A 21,990-nucleotide genomic window follows, 5' to 3' on the forward strand; every position below is an offset into this window, starting at 1 on the left:
TCAAATTAAAGATCTAGATTGATGCGATTATAAACAAAATTGCATTTACCGGATATGCTAAACATAACATTATTGAAAAAAGAAGACTACTCAAATTAAGAAAACAGGAAAAATACATTATGTACATTTCTTTATGCGTCAGGCGGCAATGAACCTATACATAGCCGCAAACTCAAGCACATGAAAAGAAAAAAAGAAAAAACAGACAAATAGCAAAAAATGGCCACTAAAACGTTGTCACAGTCCTGAATTATAACTCTTATCTAACTCTTTCTTATTTCTTGTGCCTGTCATAGTTGAGAAATACTGAAATAATAATATTTAATTATTGCTATTAGAAAAAGCTGGTACAAATTTTGTTTCTCATTTTGTTGATATATCGAAAACAATTTCCCTTGGTATGGAAAATCAGTAAAGAGCAAAAAACACTGCACGACCCCGTTATGAAAAAACGTGAGATTTGTGGGTGTGGACGTTTCAAATTCACGCTACTATTTTGAAATACGGAGCTTTATTTCCGGTATTAGCCTAGCTCTCTCTGGATAACGTGACGCAGCTAAAAACGAAGCTAGTTGGTCCTGTGGACTCCTCCTCTGATATCGCTTCTCGTTGGCTGGTCATTTTACAGGACACACCCACGGTCCGTCTGATAGACGGATAGATTTTTCTTGCTATTTAGATGCGAAGACGACTTTGGTTTCAGTTAAAAGTAACTTACTTCTAATGCTGTATTTTTCTCTTAGGGACTGATTTGGTAGAGGGCGTTAAAAGTACAAAAGACAACAATAACAGACGAACACTGATTTCTGCAATTCAACGGAAATTCTCCGTTAACATGTCCACACAGAGGGTGTTACTGGGTAATAGAGTATTCACTGGGCTTCACAGGCTCATATCTGCCATTAAAAGACTTAAACGCTAAGAAGAGGCAGAACTGAATTTAAATTGTGACATGCATCACCAAAAAGCTCACCCCCTATGATTGTAAAGGTTGATGAAAGGCTCTTACTGTCTTATTAAAACTTCGAACCTCACAAATACTGTAACACCAAAGAGAAAAGTATGAAACTGCTCTTTTATAGGAGAGAAAAAGTAAAAGAGATCAATTATTCAGTTACACCAGTGACAGTTATATGTGCAAAGTGAACTGGTCTGGGCTAACATCATGTCACATGCTTTGTCATTGCTCTATTGATTGTCCCGACTTGATTTAGGTCAGACCTGACACATATTGACTGAATAAGAGACAGTCTCTATTACAATCTGCCCAGTCGAACACTATAAAGCCTCTTTCGACAAGTGGATGTTCAAATGCAGCTCACACTCTTTAGGTATTAAGTGATATGGCCTGTATGAACAGGGCCTAATGGAATCCATGGACAGTCTCTGGTGAGTGCAGTTTTGCTTCGTTGTACTGGGCTGGCATTTCCCTCAAAAATGCTTTGGAATAGATACAAACACGTATGTTAGATTGCAGATCTATAACCGAGATTAGGTGTATTAGTTCAAATTATTTTAATAATATTTTTATTTATTATCAGCTAATGAAACATTAGAGTAATAATAATGATAATAATAAATTAGTGTCTTCAATGTATTGTATTTTTTTGCTTACAGGTTTACTAGATTCTGTTATCTAGCAAGTGCATTTCTGTTTAATCTGTTCTCATGCTTGTAAATAGAATTCTGTCGTTATGCATTTAATTAATCAAAATCCTAATGTGAGAGAGGGTAAAGAGTTTTTGTTTTCATCTTTTGCTTGGTGTAATTTTAGGCAAGTAATACTCAATCAAGGACCCAATAGTATAGATAATAGAAAGTTTAATGTTTTAAGCAAAAAGATTTCCGAATATTACTGTTAAAACACTGACTTATTTTGTAATTTATTCACATAGTAGATAGTGGAAGAGGGCGTTATTGTAATGTTGAAATATGTCATAGCAACATTAGGGGGCAGTAATATCTCAGAAGAAGTATCTTTAACATACTCTACTATCCGAAAAATACATGTCCTTCCTTTTTGCAATATTTTCTTTTTCTCTGTGTCACTCTCTGTTCTCCATCTTGGCTGCTAAAAATCAAGGCAGTCTGAAGAAGAAACCTAAGTGCAAATTTATGAAGGCTTTTGATATTTGTTGAAGTTTTCTTTTCTTTTCTCAGAGTGAGGAGGATGCTGAGCAGAACAGAACACAGAGGTATGTTCAACGTGTAAGTGGGTCAGCACGTTAGAGTTTTTTTTTTCTTCTTTCCTTTTCACCTCCACCTCCCTTATCCTGCCCTAATAGACAAAATACTCGCATAACTTGAAAATAAAAGCGGTGAACCACATAACAGTGAATCTTTTAAAGGCTGACCCTTTGGGATGCTTTTTATCACACCCTCCATTTAACCGTTGACCCCTTTCTTCGTGTTTTTGACCTCACCTCACAACCCTCAAAAAGGGCACTGTAAATGAGCAACAGGTGCAGATGGAAGCCTTAATGTGTGTGCGTGTGTGTGTGTGTGTGTGTGTGTGTGTGTGTGTGTGAGCCTGGCCTGCACCTCCTCCCCCAGGTGTGTGTAGGCTGCTATCATCAGTGATGTCTGGAACAGAGTCTCATACAGACAGAGAGGAGGACTACAGGTTCCTCCACAGCATGTTGATGGAGAAGAAGCTTCACCTGCTCTTTAAGGTGAAGACACATCGCTACCACGGTGGATTCCCTTTTGTCTGCATTTAAGACAATTGAAAATACAAAGACCGCTTAAAGTTTCAAATCCCATTTTTATTTGTACTGCCAGTGTAAAATCACCCATTACAAATAAAAGCCCTGCATTTGAATTGTTACTTACATAAAAGCAGTGAAGAATTAAGAATTAATTCAAGAATTAATTAAAAGTAAGAGTACAATTTCATGAGTTGTGTTGTAGCCCTGATAGAATTACAGATCTTTTGATAAAGTATATTTCACTGTCCTAAATTAATGTTATTATTATAGTAGTAATGGTAGTAGCAGTGTTTGGGTAAATACTAATGGTTGCGATTGCAGCAAGAGCCTCTTTAGTGCAGAGAAAACCTTTACTGTGATACTTTCCTGACAGATCCATGAGCGTCTGAAGCGTTTTGAGAAGCGAAGCCCCATCCCCATCCAAGAGCACGCAGCGATTCTGGCCTCAGATGTAAGCCACTCTCTCCAAACATCTTTTGCAGACAGTAGGATGACAGTTTGACTGCGGAGGGAACAGGGGAGATTTTTCATTGTTCAAATTGTTTCGTCTGATATACGGATGACTTACCTGTCACACAGAAGCACGAGTGGAACGTACATTCCTTCCTATGTATACAGAATCGTGAAATGTTATCTCAAAACTCTCTCACCTCTGAGATTGTTTGAAACTCTGTGTTTGACAGCAGATATCATTTCGTGTCTGAAGCCTCTGCCAGGAGTTAGGTCAGCAAGGACAGTACCGAGCAAGGGGCTGTTAAAATCATTTTGTGTGTAGTCTAATGTTTCATTTTGGAGGGATACAATTAAGTTCAGATTTAAGATGAAGTGACAGAGAATACTCTCACTAAGGCTGTGACTCAAAAGAGCATGATTATTCCCCTCAGGTTTCATATTTTATATACCAGTCATCTCCCTTCCTGTTACCAACCGATCTTTCCTATATGTTGTATTTAATCCCACTACCTTCGTTGTGTCATTTTGATCGTGTTCCACTTTCATTTCCTGGTTTTCCCCTGTTGTTCCTGGATAGTGTTAAACAAGGATGTTCTTTTTACACTTTTCCTTTACTCTATGCTTCCATGTTTTCTTCTCTCCATCCTCAAACTCCCCTTCCATTATCTCTTTTCTTCCCCCTTTTATGTATTCTTTCGCTCAGTTTTCTTTCCTTTATGTGCTCCCTGCTATATACCCTTCATACTGCAATTCCCGCCATGTTTCCATGTGTCTACCCCTATCCTCTCCCCCACACTCCTCTCCATCTCCTTGCTTTCACTCTCTTTGCCTCAGATTCAGTTCGACAGCCACTCTCTGTCTGGCTTAAATCATCAGGACCTACTGGAAGGGCCAAACCATGGGTCTGTTTCCCCTCAGAGAGGCTTCTGTTTGCTCGCAGTGGAAACTAATGACCTTCATGCATTGTGTCTCTGGAGTGTGCCTCGACATCTTGAAGCAGTAGAAGTCATTACTGTAATATGCTTGACAAGACGTGCGACTGCACACAGTCACACTCCACTTTGCTGCCGACGGTCAACTTCGCTCCGTTTTAGCTGCTGCCTCAGCTATTGTATAGCCTTGAACATTTGGAAGCTTTTTTCTGACAGTAGCTAAAAGATAGCTAAAGAGGAACAGAGACAAATAATTAACATCAAGAAGAGAAAAACAATCTCCATTTAGAGGTGATGTGAATAAGAACAGTGCACTGCAGTGTTGAACTTTTTGATCAGATGATGGCATTATATATATATATATAATATATATATCACTTTCTCTGCTTCCAGTTGGTGGAGGAGCTGATATACCAAGGCTGGAGAGATGAAGTTAAAGAACTAGTTGCCCTCTTTTCCAAACCCCATTTTAAGGTGAAGAATATTTCCTTCCATTTTGGCAAGTCCTTTGTCCAGTTTAAACAAACTTTGTCTGTTCCTGGTGTCCTTGCCTGTTTTCTTCCAAAAAAATGTACACTTCTTTCATGTCTCTAAATATAAATCTTCAGACAGCTTGGCACATATAGAAACAAGGAAAGGAAGCAATGTGTCTGACTTGTTGAGCATTAAGCAGCAACTTCACTTGTTTGCTGTTTGATTTTTGACCATGTGTGTTGTGAGAGTTAACCAGTTAAGCAAACTGTTTCTCCCGTGTCAAGTCTTTGAACAAGCCTAAGCAAAACCATTAAACATGAAACAATAACCAACGTTACTGTAGCTTAGCTTAGCAAAAAGTCTTAAAAAGTCTTTGTTTCACTTTCTTGCTGAGAGCTACATGAGAAGATCAATACAGCTCTCACGTATCCATTAAATAGCAAACTATACAGTCAGGGATACGTTTGTATGAAACAAGCAAACTAGATATAACATGTTTAGCAGCAGGGTTTAGGAACTGGAAGGAAGAGTTTATTACATTAACAGAGCCAGGCTTATGTTTCACAGTTTCCAGTCTTTATTAGAAGCTACCCAGCTGCTAGCTATAGCTTCAGATTTAACAGACATATATAAAAGTCGTATTGCTCTTCTCATCTAACTCTTGGCAGGGAAGCAAGTAACTGTATTTTCCAACATGTTGAACACTTCCCCTCAAGTGGCCTCTTAATCTCTGTAATACACACATATACACACATATACACACACACAAACATACTCCAAACTAAGCAACAGTTCAGCTTCCTATCGCTGAAACCTATACTATAATTGCTGTTCACGTGGATTATTTATAAAATAAGAATATAGGCCTAATCCACTCAGAAGATGTTTTGATTCCTTCTATTTTGGTCCCCCAACATGGTTATTAAAAATAAGCTCATGAATCGTGTAGTTACATGTTGAGTAATTTTTCTTGACAAAGTTGACACTAGAACTGTAATCTGACAAACTAATTTCCATGCAACTCTGCTTCATTTGAGCTGTTCTAATGCTGAGGAGGAACATTGGAGTTTACACACATCAAAAGGCTTTTAGTATTTTGTTTCCTACATTCAGCTCTTAGATGGGTCACACAAGTTGACAAATTAATCTACTGTAAATTTTATTTAAATTGACTCCACCTCATCATTCTGCCTCCTTAGAGGTGCTGACATCTATTAACCACGCTGGCACTGAAGCTAATGTGCTCCCCAGTTATGTTTATTAGTGTTCGCTCATGTAGAGGCCCAGACTACTCAAATACATGTTTCCTTATTTTAGACCTGCTGACACACAGATTTGCGACACACACACATACATGCATACATACCCACAGTTGGTGTATATGGTTTTCCAGTGAGCTGCAGAAGTCGTGGCTTTCCTTAATGAGGAGCTGAAGCCAACTGAGAACCAACAGGTTTGTTTAAACAGTCTTTATGACCTGTTTGTTCTTGGCCCTGATGCGGTAGCTCACACATACTTATGAGAAATTCTGGGTATAATATTTTGTAAATGAATGTTTGTTTTTTGAAAACCTGTCTCTGAAAGTGGCCAGAGACACATTGCTCACGCGCTGGCAGCTACTGAGCAGAGCGACTGTTGATTGACACAGGGATAACAAGTAGACTAACTGACAGATGGATTGGCTGATTGTTAAAATTGAGTTGATGAGCAGATGTTCCCCCCTTCTTGTTTTTATTACAGTAAATTCTTCTTTTTTTTTTCATTTTATTGGAGTTGTAATTTGTACAGACTCATAGTGAGAGATTAACATTTATCCAGAACTTTGTTTTTTTGCAAACAAGAAACAAACAAGAGATGTCACCCTGCCAAAGTTAACAAAGACTGAACTTAAACTCTGAGCATTGATAATAGGTCATACATCAATTCACACTCTTTGATTGGAAAATAAGTTTCTTTTAGTTTTTTTTTGTTGCTTTTTTTTTTGTTTGCTTGTTTGTTTGTTTGTTTTCAAAGACGTGCCATGTTTGAGCTGAGCCAGTGTGGCTGCAGACAGAGGCACTAGCCATTTGGGGGGGGGTTGCTTTCAGGTGGCCCATGGACTGGCGATATATTCCAAAGTAAATCAAATATGGCATGTTGGCACTGGCAAGACTGAAGGTTTGTGACCAACAAGAAAGTGCTGTGTTTGGATTCAGTTGCTTTAGTGAGTGCAGAAAGGCCAGCCAAACTTGTTGGAATTTTTGTACAGTTTCATTCACCACCCAGTCACCTTTAATTAGTCAACAGGGATTGGTTGCATTTTTGTATCTGCACCTTTTAACCCACAATTACATTTAACCATCTCTGGGGTGACTATTTGGTCTAAACCTGCATTAGTAAATCTAGTCACAGCGCTCGTCCATCTAGAATGGACACAGAACGAACAGACTTTTGCTGAGATTGTTCACATTGCCAAAGTCAACAGCAACTTAACAGCCAACATGTCAATTTCCATTTTGTTTGGAATGTGCTGCTGGCCCTACCCAGTTTCCATACAAAGTGAGATGTATTCAAGGATACTTTCACCAATGTCACATCTGTTCACAGCATCTAGAATTAAAAGTGACTTACATGGATGCAGATCAGCACCTTCACTGTATTTCTGTTTCCTCCACAGAGTCTCTTGTCTGTCCATGACGCTGTAGCTCAGAGAGACTTTGAGCCTACTCTGCCACCAATACCTGATGATGTACTGGAGGAGGATGAGGATTCAGTCAAAATTGTCAGTCTGGTCAAAACCAAAGAGCCTCTGGTCAGTAATCATGCCTTCATATTTTAAAGGTCAATGTAAAAATGGGATTTATCCCCTGTTTGGCTTACATTTTGGGAAATACACAGACGTTTTTTCTTGCCAAGAGTTAATGAGAATACTGATACCAGAGAATGGTATCAATACTCTCAACTCTCAATACGCTTGACAAGAATACAAATAAACATGTTTCCAAAGAGGTTACTGTCAGGTAGAAAAACGTCAAGAAGGCTTCAATAAACTGGAAAAATGTTAATTTCTTTCACTGTCACACATGGGGAAGAAATAGTCTTTGCCCTTACTAAAAGAGGATTTTCTGCTCTACTCACGTGAATCCTTAAAAATCCTCTAAAAACAAGCACAACTGTAATTTACTACATGTCAGCCTGTTTCTAATTTGGTCTACCTGGCCTTGTAACACAGACAAAAAAAACAAAACAAATGCAAGTATTTAAATATCAGACAACCATGTAACAGGGTAACTGCGCTTAAACATTTGTAATTTGTCTGCCCACAATGTCTGCCATATGCAAGCAGTTCAAAGAAATAAACATATCACAGGGGCTCAAGCAGCAAATGAATTTATGTCATGTTGTCAAACAGCGTGACTGCTGAAGCCGTGCCAGGCTGTAGCAGGGCTACAGGCCTCGGAATGACAGGAAACATAAGAAATGTTCCCTGCAGCAGCCTGGATCACCTTTGAGTCTGGCCTGGCCTGGCCTGGCCTGGTCCTCACTTTCCTCAACCAGGAATTTACGGAGTCAATTCTTCCACATCTTTGTTGCCATATATCTTCTGTGATGCACAACATAGTTTCAGTGTTGTTGTGTGTGTTTGTGTGTGTGTATGTGTCCGTGTGTATATTTACTCATGTGTCTAGGCACAGGGAAACTTAAACGAATCCTTTGAAGCCACCTTGAGCATTAAAATGGACTGGGATAGTTTCACTTCTGTTCCTGATGTAAATCAACTTGTTTCAGGGTCTTTAATCATAGCTCATTTTCATTTCCTGATGGAATGATCTGCCTTATTCCACCTTGTTCCAAGCATTGTCACTTATTTCTGGAAATTTCCTGGATCAAGTGAAACTGGACTAAAAACTAATAAAAATACAAAGAGTGCATACCTTTGGCAATGCTGCAAAATCCTCTAAATTTGTTATTTTAATAATAAAAAATAAGTTCAGAATTTTTTGATTTGCATCTGGATCAAGAGCTCCATAAAATACATAGAGTGATGGACAGTGGTGGGGTACATGTACCAGATGTCTTTCCACTCAAGTAGATCCAGTAGCTCATTAGAAAAGAGCAGAAACGTTCAAAAATGCCTTCACACACAAAGTTAAAATTCCTTTGAAAACTTCTTGGACCAACATCAAAAACTAAGCCTTAGTTTTTTAGCCTGTGGACTTACTTTCCACCAAATTTCATTGAAATATATATATTTTTTGTAGCTTTTTAACTAAAAGACAAATAAACAGAACATAACCCCAAGGGCAAAGATGAGTTAAAACTATGATTTTAGGGGTAAAAATGACAATAAGCCTATGAATATGAGACGTTTTTGCAGTGTGCATATACTAGTGTATTTGTGGTTGAGTTTTTAGGGGGGAATTCACTGAGCACCACATTAATAAAAAACATACTTTTGTATTGATCCCAAAAGTAGATTGGAGTTGGACTGACCTTTTTATGACATGGTCTCTTTGATCGATGCAGCATGTTCCCGTTTTCCAGACAACAGGGTTACACCCGAGCGTAAGCTGATTGTAGTCAGCTACATAAGATGCTCTTTCCATTGTGATTTGTTCCACATCAATAACATCTGTTGAAAACAATGCTGATTTGGATAACTTTTTCCAGCACTTTGTGTGTTACATGAAGGCATGAAGACTAAATGGTCCCGTCTTGATACAAATAAAATTTACTGGACTGTGGTGACTCTTAATAAGAAGCTGGTCAGGACTGTGATAAAATCAGCACGTTATTTTCACTGTCCACCTCTTTAGTGCATCTGCTTTTCTTTTTGTCCATCATACTTTCATTCACTAATCACCATACTTAAGGGGGCGACAATTAAGAGGGATAAATCGACTGGGGCTATTATTGTGGCGAGGATCATGAGAGGAAGTGCAGCTGATAAAAGTGGTAAGCTTTCAATTCTTACATTCTTCTGCACCTTTACATTAGGCTGTAGTAACATTATGATGGTACATGTACATGTTACAGAAAAGAGTGTGTGGTGCATATATATTCCATATCTATTTGCAACTATTTAAAGGCCTGATCCATGAAGGAGATGAACTGAAAGAGGTGAATGGAGTCTCACTGGAGCACAGAAAGCCAAAGGAAATCCCTTCTCTTCTGGTTAGTCTCACCTCAGCTGCTCGGTCACGTTGTTTGTGTCAGTGACTCCTCATTGGATGTTTCTGTGTTTGTTCTCAACGTTTTTGTCTTCTTTTCAATCCCTTAATTTAATGGACAACAATGGTGTATTTTGTAAACTACAGTGCACATTTTCATGACAGAACATGTTAGTAGAATTTATTCATATATTTTTATTAATTCAGTCACAATATCATCAGCTTTATGCTGTAAATAAACATGAAGCCAGGAATGCAAATAACATTTCCTAAAATATCGATGTACTCCTTACACCTGTTCTTGTGCAGGCTTGTTCTCAGGGTGAAGTTAAATTCAAAATCATTCCTGCCTCCTCCAAGGAAGAAATGTCATCAAATAAGAAGGTACATTAAATATTAACTACACATACTCTGTGTTGTGCATTTTATGTTAGCATGCAGTCTGGACACATAGGGGAAGTTGACCACCTGGTTTTCGTAAGCAAAAATGTAATCAGTGGTATCTTGTATTTTGAAATATTTTGTGTTTTGCCACAGTGCAGTCATTACAGCAGTAAGTTGTCAAGAAGTAAATTCAGATCAGACAATCAAGGATAAGACATTCACTTCATAAGCTTTTCATAATTTAAAAAATTGATCTAATATTTTTGCACACATTACAAGTGTTGAGTGGCATCAGCTCAGTTTAACTCTAATGATGAATCACTAATGATGTGGAAAAGTTCAACTTTCACAAAGCGTTTTGTATAGGGAGAATCCTAGGCTACTAACACCACATACATCCAAGTTGGAAACCGTTTGAACAGGAAGCATATGTAAAGGATTAAGACAAATTGTTTGCTATGATCATAGTCATTTCTCAAAATGACACCAACATATGGGAAAAAGCACGAGGCAGAAATGTTATGTCCATTGCCAGGATACAGAGGAAGTTCACAAAGCTGCAGTAGGACGAGGGAAAAATTTATCAACACTTAAAACAGAATATGTAGTTTCATTTGTTACTTGTCTGTCTGTTTGAAGGCAGAAACATTAATTGATTTTCTTTCCTCAGCTGTTTTTGCGAGCTCTTTTTGACTATGATCCTGAGGAGGATCCCGCCATTCCGTGCAAAGACGCAGCTGTAGCCTTTAAAAGGGGCGACGTCCTCCAGATTGTCAGTATGGAGGATGACACCTGGTGGCAGGCCTGTCACTTCACTGGCAGCAGCACTCAGGCGGGGCTCATCCCCTCACAGCAGCTCCATGAGAGGTTGCCTTTTTATGCTTTTTAGTTGAAAACAAAATCACTTTAAAACACTGTCATACAATATTTAGAAGATATAGAGATAATTAACTCAACTTATAACTCAACATTCAGAGATGTTTTATTTGGCTTTCTACAGGAGAGTTGCACTACAGCGACCTAAATCCCTGTTCAAGCCTCGACGAGCCAAACAACCAGGTGATGAGCCAGCGTTTATCCATAAAATCACCACACCTGAAAAGAATAAAACTTTTTAACACTTTCCAATAAACATACTGGAGCTCCCTTAGCGCTAAGCTGCGAGGTAGACAGGTCATGTCTTAAGATCACGGTCAGGGTCATGGTCATGGTTGAGTTCTGCTGCCCTCCTGTTGTACTCACTGCTTTTGTTTTCTCCACATGCTCCGCAGATGAGGAGGGAGGTACTGTCTGAATTTGCTTTTGAAAATTCACCTTCAACCTTCATATTTCTAAATTGTGGATATCATATCTAATAAAAATAAAATAAAATTATTATTTGAATTTTCAAGGCAAAATAGTAATACATTTGTGTCAGAACACATGCTAACACTTTGAGTTTGAAATTTCAGAGCGACACACATATCATCCCCTTGTGGTTTGTGTCCATGATTTCCTCACTCTTTGCTCGGCTCTCTTCCTGTTTTTACAGTCATGGAGGATGTCGACTACAGAGCTATTACAGGGATCCACATTGGTGAGATATATGACTTGTTCCACTCAAATCCTAGTGATACTGGAAAAGACAATACTCACAAGAACATGTGTATTGATTATCACTGATTAGTGAAAGAAGTTTTCAAATCTTGGTATTTACTTATTTAATACTGTTGGGTAGCTTGTGAATACGTAAGTATCGTAGAACAGAAATACTCAAGTACCTCAAAAGTACATCCAAACATCACTTGAGTAAATATACTTGGTTACATCCCAGCACTATTCAATATGCACTTAACTTTGCAATACATATAGAGGGAGAAAAACCAGCAACAAAAGGAGACCCTGGTTATATTTTCAGTATAAACCAACTCATATGATGATGTAGTTTTGTGGTTTGGAGATTTGTGCGAGGGGACTGGAACAGCAAATGTGGTTTTAGCCTTCCCATTTATCCCATTTGTCTTGATCTCATGGATTGGATATGATGTGCTTGATATAATGTGAGTGCATTTGAGCAGAGCAGTATGTACATATGGGGGCTTGCTGATTGTAAAAAAGCTCCTTATGTTTGCACTCGGTAAGATAATTACAGATGTTGCATTATATCAGTTCTAAGAGTCATGTGCATTTAATAATCTGCATTTCATCTTATCTCAGTCCAGCTTCCACCTGAGAACATACGGTTCAGTCTCTGTGTTTCCTCTTTGTCTGGCATGTAAACCTTTATTGATGCTGCACGACCAAATGACTTCATTCAGAGCAATCAGAGGAGAGAGTGAGTGAAAGAGAAAGGGAATAGTGGAGCTCTGTCTACACAAGGAATGTTGAAGCAAGGGAAAAACAGGGTAACAGGTCTTACAGGGTTCTTTCTTTGGCTGATTCACATTGTCCATGGTTATCTGTCATATTATAAGTACTGTAGTAAGTAGGAAATACTTTTATTTACATTAAAATAAAATATTTAAATATTTAAGTTAAATATGAAGCAAGAACCAGCAGCCACGCTCGTCTTAGCATGAAGCTTGAAGAGGTGGGGGATGTACACACAGATGCCATAAAAAACAACTTGCTGTTTTCACAAATCTGTTGTTTTTTAGATAAAGCTAAATGATTTACGTGTTAATCTGTGGGTGTTAAATATTCTTTTTTGTTTGTTTCTTAGCTAGCTGCTGGCTTTAACTGTTGTTATTTCTTTAGGTATCTCTTATATGATAAATATCCCTGTCCTCTCTCCTCCTGTAAACAATAGTTTTGATAGCTCACCTTGAAGGGTGAATACTTAAATTTACCAGCTAGCTTCAAACTAACCTTTTCCATCATATAAAGTTGTACTTCACCGTGTGTCAAAAGTGTTGAGATGATAGTGAGAGCTTCTTTTTATCTTCCTGGTTGCTAGTAGTGAGCAACGCGTACTGTAGGTTAAGACACTAACTTCTGTTTCATTATGTCAGTTTCTTGTCTCTCTCTGTAAGACTGTGAATAAGCACATTTCCCAAAATGTTGAATTATATTTTTAAATGGTAAGACTTGAATTATAGGTTACCGTAAACGGTTTCATCGTGTTTGTGGGTGACTATGAGGTTTCATATTAAAAACTTCAGGCTATGGCTTGTATTGTGTAATCTTGACATTAAGGACTCAGGCCCATTTCCTATGTGCTGAATGTCATCACTCTCTTCTCAGTCTTATCGGTCCTCTCACCCGTATTTACTCTCTAGTGAAGCAGAAATATCTTGTAGTATTTCCAAAAATGAAGTAAGGTTTTACGGCTGAGAGCATTTTCTGTAACAGATGAGAATTTCACTGCCAGGATTACTTAAGATTGACGGTTACATAATGTTTTTAGAGGAAAACATTATGCATTATTTTGTTTTAGGAAATAGATTTCTCTTTTTCTATACAACATTGGCTTTATATATTATGTATAACCCCTTCACAGTGAAATCATCAGTTTAAATTCCACATAAACAAAAGTTTGAAATCTCTACTCATAGTGCCAGGTTCCTTAGAATGAAGCCCGGAGAGGAAATGGACAGATATGCTTACAAAGTGAAATTACAGCTGACGTCAAAGAAAGCCTGGCCTCATCACTTAAAAGCAGTTAACATCATGAAAAGAGAGCGAGCCTGCCAAGCCAGGCCTGACCACAGTCGCATGGCAGGCACTGGCTGTCAGATGGTCTACAAGCTTTGTGTGACAGAATGGGTTGTCGGCTCTTGATTTGTGCTCTACAAGGGTGCTTAACACCAGAGTTTGGATGGCAGTACCGACTGTTTCTTAAATTCTGTTGTGCTTTTTTATTCTGCCTCTCATTCCTATAGCTCTCTCTTCTGTCATTGTCTGTGTTGTTCTGGGTGTCTCTGGTGCTTCTTAACAGTGTTTAAGAGTTCTAGTTGCACGTTTAAGCAAATGATATCCATGGGGTACATAAAGGGAAGCACTATTAAATGGATAATGCATCATGGGAGTATATTAACTCCTGAATAAGTCAAGCACATTAAGTGGTCAACCACTAGTCTTAATAGCTCAGTGACATGAAAATGGACCAAACAGAGATAAATATAGTCTGGTTTTAGGATTCTTGTGTCAAGATACAAAGCTTGTATATGTCTAGCTTGAACTGAAGACAAGATGAATGTCTGCTCTTAAAGCTGCACTAATGTTTTTAAATTAACAATAGACTGACTCCATGATGAATGTTAATGTTGTCCTGAATCTGCTGAATTAGTAAGGGATTGTTTCCCTTCACCTTATCAACTTTATAAGCTGATAATATGTCAGATGTGTTGTGCTGCGTTTAAGTAGCCAAGAAATTCCATTCAACCAGTTAACACAGGTTTTAGGAATATCATAATGAGGATATCCCCCTGCTAGCTTTTTAGTAAAACACTTGGCAGGTCTAAGGCTCTCTCTCTTGTCCAGCTGGTTTAAGAAGGAGTTTCCGACTTGGGAGAAAGAGCAGTTGGGCCAGAGAAGCAGCTCGGTCCAGGAGGTGGAGCACGGGGGTACATGGATCAATTCGTCCCCCTACCTACATTGAGGTGATCCCATATCACAGAGGACCCAAGGACAGACGCCGTCTGGTCATTCTGGTTGGTATGTATGACCTAAACATACAGCTTTGTAAAGAAACAGACCAGTTACCATCATGTGTAAAAAGTTTATTTTTAAAACAGTGCCAAAAGTTTGTAAAGTAAGTTTCCATGCAGTGAAACAGTCTATGACCAACTAGAGTGGTAAACTGTGTGCACAACACGTATGTAACATTGCGCTATACAAGGCTTAAAACATGGCAGTTACTGTGATAATGTGTACATTGTTGCAGACTGTGGTCAGTTGTTCTGTTTTATATTATCCCACTGCCCTTTCTTTCCATATAAAAAACCTAAATAATGTGATCCCATTCACTAAGAGGACAATATTATCGAAGCTGTTGTTGATCAAAAGAAAAAGTAATGCAGTGATGAAGATTTATGTTCCCACTGTTGAGCGCAAGAACAATCCTTTCCCATCAGAACGACGTAAACATTGTCAGAAAACTCCAAGTCTGAATATATTGTGTTCTCTTAAGTTACCCACTGGCCCACCCCAGATTCACTTCTCTGCCAATCCCGCAGGCCTGCTCTATGTATTTTTGAGCTATATCTCTCCCCAGGGAATTTTACATTGAGCCTTGCTGAAGGTCTTTCTAATGTCATGTTACGATACGAAGTGTAGGTCATCTGTGACCAAGGGAAATCAAAGAAGGAAGGGAAGAGGAGAGCTGGAAGATGAGGGAAGGAAAACTGAAAGTGGAAGGAGAAAGACAACAAACTGAAGGTGCAAAAACAAAATCAGATAGACAGGAGATAAATGACAGCTTAATGGAGAGAAAGGGATGAGTGGATTATGAATAAAATTCCTCATAATGTCAGCCAAGTGCTCCATCATCAAACTAGAACAGTTAAGACAGCTTGGATTTAGATTTAGACCTCTTTAATTGAGTTGGAGCTTACCCTGACTCCAGATTACATTTTACTGTCTGCTGTGAAGGCTCTTCATTGACCAGAGGTCATCATTAAGAATATCATTAAAATATAGTTTATTGGCAATGAGAGTTATAGACAGGAAAACCAAAACCTGGATCATTAAAACAGGACCAGCTGGATAATGTTCGACCAGGTCAGAAATAAATCCTTTTTTGTCCGCATTGCATATGCACTTTGAATGAATCAGTCGACTGTTATAGCACAGGAAAACTGGTGAAATTGACTGCCAGCCACTCTATGCTAAAAAGGGTGAGAAGGAAGTATCACAGAGGCTGATGATGCTCCTCTCTAGTTCTGCAGGGCAGCTGTGAAAGACATCAACGGTGTAAGAAGGAGAGTCTATAAACTTGATATTTTGTAATGTATCAAGCTCATGCAGTGCTGTGATGGAAAAGGCAGGTATGTCAGGAATCCTACTTTCAGACAGCGCTCCATTAGAGTCTGATGCAATCTGGAGCTGCAGAAACCTGCTTTAGAAGAAAATCCCAGATGCTACAGCGTGTGTGTGTGTGTGTGTGTGTGTGTGTGTGTGTGTGTGCATTCGACACTGTGCTGTAATGACACTGATACTGTGTGACTTTGTAGTCGTCATATTTAGATGTGATGCTATGGATTTTCCAGAGAGTATGGGAGTCTTTAACGTTCAATGGAGAGAGAGAGACACGGATGGGGAAAAACAGTGACGCTGCTTGGAGAATCATTTTCAGGCTGAAATCAGAATGAAATCAGAGCTCTGTCTGTCTGACTCTGTCTTTTGCTCCCTTTCTGCTTCTCTGATGATAAAGACAGATGTACCACGAGATCACTAAACCTATTTGATATTGGATTTGTGGTGAGGAAAACATTAGTACACAGTGATATTGGGAATGAAAACCCCCATACAGAACACTGTGTTTCAATCTTTGTCTCGAGGGCCTGACGGCGTTGGAGTTAATGAACTGAAGAGGAGGCTCCTGATATCTAACCCCAACCGCTATGGCGTCACTGTACCGCGTAAGACAGACATCTAAAGCTGTCTCCTTTACCCCCTGCCCACACATTGGTTTCTCATCTTTTTAAATCTGTCGTCAGCCTCCCCTCCTATTCTCTTTCAGACACCACACGTGAGAAGAGAAGGCAGGAGGCCGAGGGAGTGGATTATCATTTTGTATCGATTCACATGTTTGAAGAAGACATTCTCAATCATAGGTACAGTATATGCAGATGTGGCTCTTGATTTTTCCTTTCCCGTGGTGTTAGTAATCGTGCCACTGGTGTTTGTTCATTCACTCTTTTTTCCCCTTTTTGTGATGGCAATGTCCTTCTACTGCTGTCCAATTACAATTTTATACTGTGTTTGTCCCTTTTTGCAGGTTTATTGAATATGGGAGATACAATGGACACTACTATGGCACAAGTCTAGACTCTGTGCACAGAGTAATGGCTGAGGGCAAGGTGTGCCTCTTGAATGTGCACCCCAGTGTAAGTATAAGGCCACCAAAAAATATTAGTTTTGGCCAAAGTTTAAGTCACTCACACAGCTGCTTCATACTAACACAAATAATCTTCATTGTAATGATTACTTTTTCAGTGATGAAAACTTTTTCATCATGTGTTCATGTTTAAATAACAGAAATAAAGTTTCCAAGAGCTCGTGTGTCACCACTACAGGGTTTTGTTCCTGGCAGTGGTGCTTCCCGCTTGGCCAGGCCCTCAATTGAACACAAGTGGCAGTAGTTTGCATGTTGGCGAGCCAGTGATCACATGCCAGTGGTTTGTTTGGGTGTCTCTGCAATGAAGAGATAGCGTGATTCTCCACAGTTAGGCCCTGCCAATTAAGGGCCTTTCTAAAAAATAGGAGCTCATTAGGGGTCTGCATCCAATTCCAGGTCAATAGTGAGAAGTGCTGAGACACAGCAGGACAGTCCAAAAGTTGTTTTTTTTTTGTTTTTGTGTTTTTATGTTTGTCCTCATTTTTTAGACAACTCCTTCACCTTCTCTCTTTGTTGCCACAGAAAATAAAGCATGTGTACACATCTGAATTCAAACCATACGTGGTGTTTGTGAAGCCCCCGCGTATAGAGGAGCTACGCCTCACCAGACGGAGAGCTAAGTTCATCTGCGACGAAGAGGACAAGAACTCAGTCAGGATCTTTTCAGTAAGAGAAACTGTGACATAAACAACACAGACACATCAGGTATATACTGTATGTGAAGTCAGGTGCTTGTTGCATGTCTTGTAACATACAGGGCAGTGTGGGGTCAAACACCCACCCAACCCCACAGACATACACACACCTAAACTCTCTTACTCATGCGTGCACCTTGCACATGGTTGAGGCGGTGTTTTGCATTTAAGAGACGTTTAACAGACGGGGGAGGCTCCTTGGTGGGTGGCTTCTTGTTCCGTAACTCACATATAGGTAAGTACATTATGTCCACGAAATGAAGGGTTACATCTAGTGTGTGAGGGATTTATATTTTCTGTTGCTGCCAGGTGGATCTGTGTTAACTTGTCTCAAAATGACATTGTGTATGTTTGATGGTAGATGTGTTTTAGGCATAAAGCTGACATAAAGCTGTTAGGTCACTTTCATAATCCCCATCTGGCTTCTCAGTCACTGTTTGACCCAAGCTACCCGTGTTGCCCTTATTAAACTGACAAGGTCACACACCTGCATTGCAGCCCAGCTGGAGTTTGTCCGGTGCCAAGCACCACAGCCCTCAGATAATTCAGGCATATTGTACAGGGCTGTGCTATATCTGGTGTGAAAAGGCCTCTTATCCTTTACTCTTACTATGTAACAGTGTGTTACACCTTGGTCTGTGTAGTTGAATGGTCATGGAAATCCGTTCCATGTCTTACAGTTTGTGCAGATTATTCTAAAACAGCTTCTTGGAGGATGTTTCATGTCATCATATCGGTTTAGCTTGCCCCTTAGCATTCCATCCACAGTCAGATTAACAACATCATCATTAGTCATGCTGTTGTGCTTTTACCATGTCCTTACTGTGTACATTCCTTGCTTGTTGATTAATCAAAGGACACACAAATTACACCAAATATAGCATCCTGTTAGTGTATTTTATTTACACAGGTGTGCTCTCGTCACAGGAGGAAGATTTTGAGGACATGATTGACATGGCTGAAACCATGGAGAGCCAATGCGGTCACTTGTTCGACAAGGTGATCGTTAATGGAGATATCGCCGTGGCATTTAGAGAGCTGAAGGCAGACCTTGAGAAGGTTGAACAAGCACAAGTCCACTGGATTCCTGCAGAGTGGTTCTGCTCCTCACCAACGAAAGCACGGAGAAGCTGTGGCCACTTGAGCGGCTGGATTTAAAGTTTGAACACACAAAAAAAACGAAGGAAAGAAAGTCAAAACTATATTTCTTAATTGTGTATGTGGTATGCAGTCTTAATTTTTGTCATATTTGAAAGATTTTTGCATTTGTGAACAAGTCCTGTGATTACCAGTCTTCCATACTGTCCCTTAGTGTGTATCTTATTAGGCAGAGTGTCCACGTCCATCTGTCTCAGAGCCAGTTTTTCTGTTGGCATTTGGCTGAAATAACGTCGGCTCGCAGCACAGAACAGGAAACTCTCCAGAGCTTGTGGCTGAGTGTAATCCTTCCCTGCCAAGTCGCAAACATCAGCATGTAATTATTCTGACAGCTGCTGCACTTCAATTAAGTGTAATGCACACCAGAGAAATATTATTAGTGGCAGTCAGCGAGACATTTTGCCAGCAACATGCTGTACAAAATAGGGACAGAAAACAAGATAACAGTCAATTATACTGTAGATGAAGGAGAAGGAAAACCTGTTTTACGGCTGTAAGTTTCAGAATTGTGTACATACTAAAGATGAGGAGTGCAGATGCACAACTACACAACTACTCTAATATTCACTGTAGAAACATGGTTGTTGAATGTTTTTATGGCTTGAATTTGTTTATTTTTAGACACCCTACACTGAGAATTAATTAATTGAGAAGTTGTCTTTTTTATAACATAAACATATTGAGACAATTAAAAATAATTGGCAGAAATTCGCCATTAGCAGAACTCCATTAACATACACTCATATATGAGTATCACAGCTGTCGAGTGCAGATTCTGCTGTTCCACTATACGCAAGCTGCTCAATCTCATTCTTTTTAATGGCTGCATTCCTCTACATTCATGGTATTTCCTTCCTCTTTTTGGATGCTGTGCTCAATTGGGTGTGAAGGAGTGTTAATGTGTCTATCATGTCGTGTTTGGGAGGAAGAGGGAGCTGCATGATGTGGGGAGACTGTAATAGCTTTCAGGGGACTTTAGCCCTCGCAGAAATACAGAGAGAAAGTTATGACCATACATAAAAGCCTACTGTAAAAGCACAGTGAGGATCTACATAGTGGATAAGGCTACAGGGATTTTGTCTCAGGTATTTATTTTACTTTGGCAGACTTAATGTCTGTGTCAAATCACAACTAAGTACACAAAGAAGACAGTAGCAAAAATGGATGAGTGAAGATGCACTCATTTGTGTATTTACATGTCTCCTGATCATCAAAACACCCAAACCAGACCTCCAGGACCACAGTACCATTTCTTCCAGGCCCGAAGCTTAACCTCAGCCAAAGCGTGGCAGTATAATTTCATCACACTACTGAGAATCTGCAGGCACCCTCTGAGATCATAACGAGGCCATTTAAGACACCGGAGTGATCCAATGAAAATCCACCGTTTTATGTTCACTGCAGCACCCACTTCAAACATTACACAGAAGTATGATGTCAATTGGTCTCAGATAATTTGGCTCAATCATGTAACTGTTCAAAGTATGTAAAAAATAAATACAACTGATGTTCAACAATATTTTCATCTTTGCATGAGATATTCATAACTTTTAAACAATCATGACAATGGTACATACTGAAAGGATATGGTAGTTTAATTATTAATGAGGGGAAATGGTTTTTAGTTTAATTTATTGTAAGTGGAAGAGTCATCAACTAATTCCTGTTTCCTGATAAAGTGGCATATTAAAGCCAGACTATGCATCTTTTGAAAGGAAAAGGACACAATCTTTCTAAGTAGTGAAATGCACCATTTTTCAATTACTTTTAAGGGTTCTGTAGCAGCCTTAACGGTATCATATAACCCGAAACATATGGTGGCTTATGTTGGCAAACTTAAGATATTGCTGTGCAACTAACATTACTGAGTTTCAAACATTAGCAAACATGCGTTTCATTCAAAGATGAGTTTGTTGGTTTCAGTCATTTTTCCTTGGGCCAACTGAAGCTGACGCTATCTTTAAACCTACATTAATTAATTCCTTTTGCCATTTGGAGCAACAGGAATCTGTTAGTTGCCAGATGCTTGGCTACCAGCTAGTTGCTAACTATGTCAGTGTGCTGTTTGGTGTTGGTTAAGTGATATTCAACAAGTGTATAGGTGTGTGTTACTGTTACAGTGTTACTAGTTATCCATTTTTGTATGTTGAAATCTGAGTTAGTTGTTGCAGTTATTTAACTCTCACAGTAAGTCGCTGCATACACACTCACTTCACTGCTGCTAGTCGGCCGGGGAAGAGCACGTCAGGAGCTGCCTAAAGTTGCAAGTTTTGGCACATACAGCAGTGGCATGTAACAGCATTTGACAAATTATTAATAATAATTAATAATGCTTACTACAAATAATAATAATTATTTTTATTAAAAATAATCATCCTAAATATTGTCCTAAATCTACAAAATTTGAAATAATGCAAATTAAAGAAAAAATGTAAGTTACTCCTGGAGGATACTTGAGGATACAATCAATTTGCCCAACACACATTCTGCTACATGTTTGGACCTTTGGACAGGTCTGGAGTGTGTGAACCTCTGAGACACACACACACAAAGTGCCAAGCTATCCAAACATGAAAAGATATATGTCCTTTCACAATGTTTTTTACAAGTCTCCTGGCTGCCGAATGTAGGTGTGTTCACAGCTAATATCAACAGTTGAGCCGGTGAACATATCACAGAGGGACAGGAGTAAATGGTGTGTGATAGCATGTAGCATTCTCCGACCACTGCTGAGGAATGTGAGTGAGGAATTTACTGCACCTAACGGAGATGCTTCTGGTCCATGTGTTTTTCAGCTTTGAAACCACTGAAACTCAACCTCCCCACTGATACTGCTGAATTATGAACAAGTATGAGAGTTATGGAGACCTTTAATATGTTTAACGGTTGATTTTAGCAAAAAGATTCATCAGTATGCTGGAAAAACACATTCTATCACATAAGTTTGCTTAAAGATTATTAAGTCAGGATTGTGCATGGCAAAGTCATTACTGCAGA

General features: G+C 39.1%; 1 protein-coding gene across 3 annotated transcripts; it reads left to right on the plus strand.

Annotated features, from left to right (window-relative positions):
* Positions 1-466: 466 nt before the first annotated feature.
* LOC124069896 (MAGUK p55 subfamily member 7-like) lies at positions 467-20,500 on the plus strand. Of its 3 annotated transcripts, XM_046409400.1 has the most exons (19): positions 467-640; positions 1,215-1,389; positions 2,161-2,195; positions 2,554-2,672; positions 3,082-3,159; positions 4,487-4,567; positions 7,224-7,358; positions 9,421-9,502; positions 9,636-9,721; positions 10,027-10,101; positions 10,772-10,968; positions 11,102-11,160; positions 11,633-11,677; positions 14,563-14,736; positions 16,581-16,661; positions 16,763-16,856; positions 17,021-17,129; positions 17,663-17,806; positions 18,763-20,500. In XM_046409400.1, the coding sequence occupies exons 3-19, from the start codon at positions 2,171-2,173 to the stop codon at positions 18,991-18,993; spliced, it is 1,815 nt and encodes a 604-aa protein (XP_046265356.1). In that variant the 5' UTR covers positions 467-640; positions 1,215-1,389; positions 2,161-2,170; the 3' UTR covers positions 18,994-20,500. The 3 variants fall into 3 exon arrangements, with proteins under 3 accessions (XP_046265356.1, XP_046265357.1, XP_046265355.1); XM_046409401.1 differs by lacking the exon at positions 1,215-1,389; XM_046409399.1 differs by lacking the exon at positions 467-640 and having other exon boundaries at positions 668-1,389.
* The last annotated feature ends 1,490 nt before the right edge of the window (positions 20,501-21,990 follow it).

The sequence above is a fragment of the Scatophagus argus genome, chromosome 13 (genome assembly GCF_020382885.2).
Source record: "Scatophagus argus isolate fScaArg1 chromosome 13, fScaArg1.pri, whole genome shotgun sequence".
In the NCBI taxonomy this organism is placed as follows: Eukaryota; Metazoa; Chordata; class Actinopteri; family Scatophagidae; genus Scatophagus; species Scatophagus argus.